The 2913-nt window shown below is 64.3% G+C and overlaps 1 protein-coding gene across 1 annotated transcript; it reads right to left on the reverse strand.

The window, feature by feature from the left end:
• Positions 1-1041: 1041 nt before the first annotated feature.
• CIDEC (cell death inducing DFFA like effector c) lies at positions 1042-2882 on the reverse strand. The gene is made up of 5 exons (XM_008639149.2): positions 2328-2882; positions 2054-2195; positions 1819-1968; positions 1520-1704; positions 1042-1433 (listed from the first exon to the last, which is right to left on the reverse strand). The coding sequence occupies exons 1-5, from the start codon at positions 2375-2377 to the stop codon at positions 1241-1243; spliced, it is 720 nt and encodes a 239-aa protein (XP_008637371.1). The 5' UTR covers positions 2378-2882; the 3' UTR covers positions 1042-1240.
• Between the last annotated feature and the right edge of the window lie 31 nt (positions 2883-2913).

Here is a 2913-nt window from a genome sequence, read left to right on the forward strand (position 1 = left end):
ACAGCGGCACGCGGGGCAGGGCCGTGCCCACGCTGTCCCTGGGGCCCCTGGGTGGCACTGCGTCAGCACGGGGAGGTCACACATCTGTGCCATGGGGCAAAGGCGCTGCTCCCAGATGGGGCTCAGCTGGTGCTGATCCTCATTAGTTATCAGGCTAATTAAGTCCCTACAGCCCCAGCTGGGGCTCAGGTCTCTGCCACATGATCAGTTCCTGTGCTGCAGCTCCAGGCCCTGCAGTAAGTAGGTGCCCAGGTGAGTGTGGCTCAGCTCAGGTGTCCCCCACAGTGTGACACAGGGTGGGGGGAATGGCTCTAAGGATCGCCAGAGCGTGGCCTCTCACCTCCCCACAGCTCAGCCCAGTAGTCCCAGTCCAGCACAGGTGGGTAGTGGGTTGTTGCCCTCCCTCGCACCCTCTCGGGCAGGGGTTGTGCTTCAGGATCTTTCTGGGCTCCCCCTGCACACTCGGGGACAGCCCCCCAAGGGCCAGGTGGCTGGAGCCCAGTGCCCCCAGCTCGGTTTGTTTCCCAGCTGATATCCCTGGAGCTGGTGGGCCCTTGGGATCCCCGTGGACAGAGCCAGGCCAGCACCAGCACTGGGGGATGTGCAAGGCTGGAGTGGGCACAGTGAGCCCCTGCCCAGGGCTGCCACGGGGGCTGGGGAGCCCAGGGACCAGAACACCTCCTCCAGGGCATGAGGGCTGTCCTTCTGTGCCAGCCCTGCACAGTCAGGGACACAAGGAGCAGGGAAATCTTTCATCCTGTTAAAAGGAGCAAGGACAGGCGTGGCGCCAGCTGCCACAGGCCAGGGGCTTTGGGATTTGCCCCATCACCATGTTGTGGGTGGCTGCAGTGCCAGGGGGTGGGAGACAGGCTCTGGTGCCAGGGAGGAGGAGGGTGATGAAGGCAGCAGTTCCCCTGGGGAAGCACTTGCGACAGGTCCCCTCCTCTCACCTCTTACACCACCACCTCAGCGTGCCAAGCAGTGCAAGGGCTGCGTGTCCTGGGTGTCCCCCCCACAAAGATGACACAAGACGCAGCTGAATGCAGGAGAACTTGACTTAAATAAATATATTTACAGAGCAGCAGCTATTCCAGAGCAGATCTGGCCACACTCAGCCAGCGGAGTGCAAGGAGAGGTTGTGCCACCACGGCAGCCTCTGCCCAGGCATTGACCTAGTGGGGTGCTGGGACCCCTGAGGGCTGGGGGGACAGAGGAGGGGACAGGCCAGGCCAGGCTGCCCTCACTGCAGCATCTTCTTGTAGGGTAGGGCAGGGAGGCTGCGGGGCAGGAGGTTCTGAAGGGGGACAGGGCTCTTCTCCTCTTCCTTCTGCTCCTCCTCGGTGGCGTCCAGCAGCTGCTGCATGTAGCACGAGGTGCCCAGCAGGACGTGGCCCGTGGCCTGCATGGTGAACAGTGTCCAGCGCAGGGCTTCCCTGGGCAGGGAGAAAGGGGTCAGCATGCCACGGAGGGGCTGGGCAGTGTCCCTGCTCCCGGAGTGTCCCCAGCCCCCCGTGCTCACTTCACCAGGCGCCGGGCCCCGTAGCAGCGCAGGTCATAGGACATGCTGTAGGTGCCATACAGGGTGGCTTTGACGTTGAGGCAGCCCAGGTCCTTCGGGTTGGTCTTGTACAGGTCGAAGGTGACGCAGGCGACGTCGATCCTGCGCGGGGGCTTGCGGGACAGGCTCACCTGGTAGCCACGTGTCTAAGAAAGAGCGGGACCACGGTCACCCGGTGCACCCCACCCTCCCAGTCCCACCTCCAGTGTGGGCCAGACAGGACAAAACCAGCCTCCTGCCCCTCTCAGGGATCCCCTCACCTTGGGGGCAGTCCAGGTCTGCTCCTTGCTCAGGGCCATCAGTGCCGTGCCCTCCTCCAGCGTCCGGAAGAACGACTCCGTCTCCACCGCGGTGCCGTCCTCATCCAGCACCAGCACGATGGGCGCCGGCAGGGCCAGGGCGCTCTGAGCCTGCAACAGGGCTGGGGGTGAGCAGGGCTGGGGACGGTCCCTGGACGGACAGCCAGAGCCCGGACAGACAGACAGACAGACAGACCTGGCGCAGCAGCTCGGCGAGGCTCGGGGCCATGACGCCCTTGCGCAGGCTGCGGTCCCAGTTGCACACGCGGTAGGGCCGGGGCGGTGGGGCCGGGCCCGCCAGCAGCTGCTGGGTCATGGAGGCACTGGCTGAGACACATCTGGGAAGGGATACAGGGATCGGGGTGTCCTGAGAACCAGCACCACCCCCCGGCAGTGCCAGCACCCCGGGAAGCAGGGAGGGCTCTGATGCGATGTCCCCATCCTGGGGACAGGGGCTCCACGGCACTTACTTGGAGACGGGGACAGCCAGGCGCTGGCTCAGGGATTTGGCGTAATCCATCTTCCAAGGAGCACGGAGCACCCTGTGGGGAGGAAGGACAGTGGTCCCGTCAGCTCCTGTCCACTCAAGACCTGTTCCCACCAGTACCTTGCACTCCGCTCCAGGGGATCTTCCACTCCTTTCAGCTCCTGTCTGCTCCAGATCTCTCCACTGGCAATTCCAGTGACAGAATTGAGCCTGAGCTCTGAGATCTCTCCACTGGCAATTCCAGTGACAGAACTGAGCCTGAGCTCTGTCACCGCTGCCTTTACAGGGGCTGGTCCTGCCCTTTGGCAGGGGCCAGGCCAGCGGTGGCCGCCCGGGCAGAGTCCCCTGCCAGCAGGGCTCTTTCGTAAAGGGACACGTGGGAGCCTGAGTCAGCGCTGGAGCAAAGGTGAGACACCATCCCCGGGGCTGTGCCTGTGCTCTGGGCCCTCAGAGAGGGCAGCCAGGGCTTTGGGAGTCAGAGACACCCATGGGAGCACCCCCAACCCTGCTGATCCAGGGATATCTCCAGCCAGGCACTAGCTGAGGGGCTCCAGGGGTATCTCCAGCCA

This window comes from Corvus brachyrhynchos, unplaced genomic scaffold (genome assembly GCF_000691975.1).
Source record: "Corvus brachyrhynchos isolate BGI_N302 unplaced genomic scaffold, ASM69197v1 scaffold365, whole genome shotgun sequence".
Taxonomy (NCBI): Eukaryota; Metazoa; Chordata; class Aves; order Passeriformes; family Corvidae; genus Corvus; species Corvus brachyrhynchos.

What these genes read in the sequence shown, in the direction of transcription:
- CIDEC (XM_008639149.2), bottom strand. Translation starts at nt 2,377, where the DNA reads ATGGATTACGCCAAATCCCTGAGCCAGCGCCTGGCTGTCCCCGTCTCC. An exon ending in TCGCCGAGCTGCTGCGCCAG is followed by an intron (nt 1,969 to 2,053) that starts GTCTGTCTGTCT and finishes GCCCTGTTGCAG; the next exon opens with GCTCAGAGCGCCCTGGCCCT. An exon ending in GGGGCCCGGCGCCTGGTGAA is followed by an intron (nt 1,434 to 1,519) that starts GTGAGCACGGGG and finishes CTCCCTGCCCAG; the next exon opens with GGAAGCCCTGCGCTGGACAC.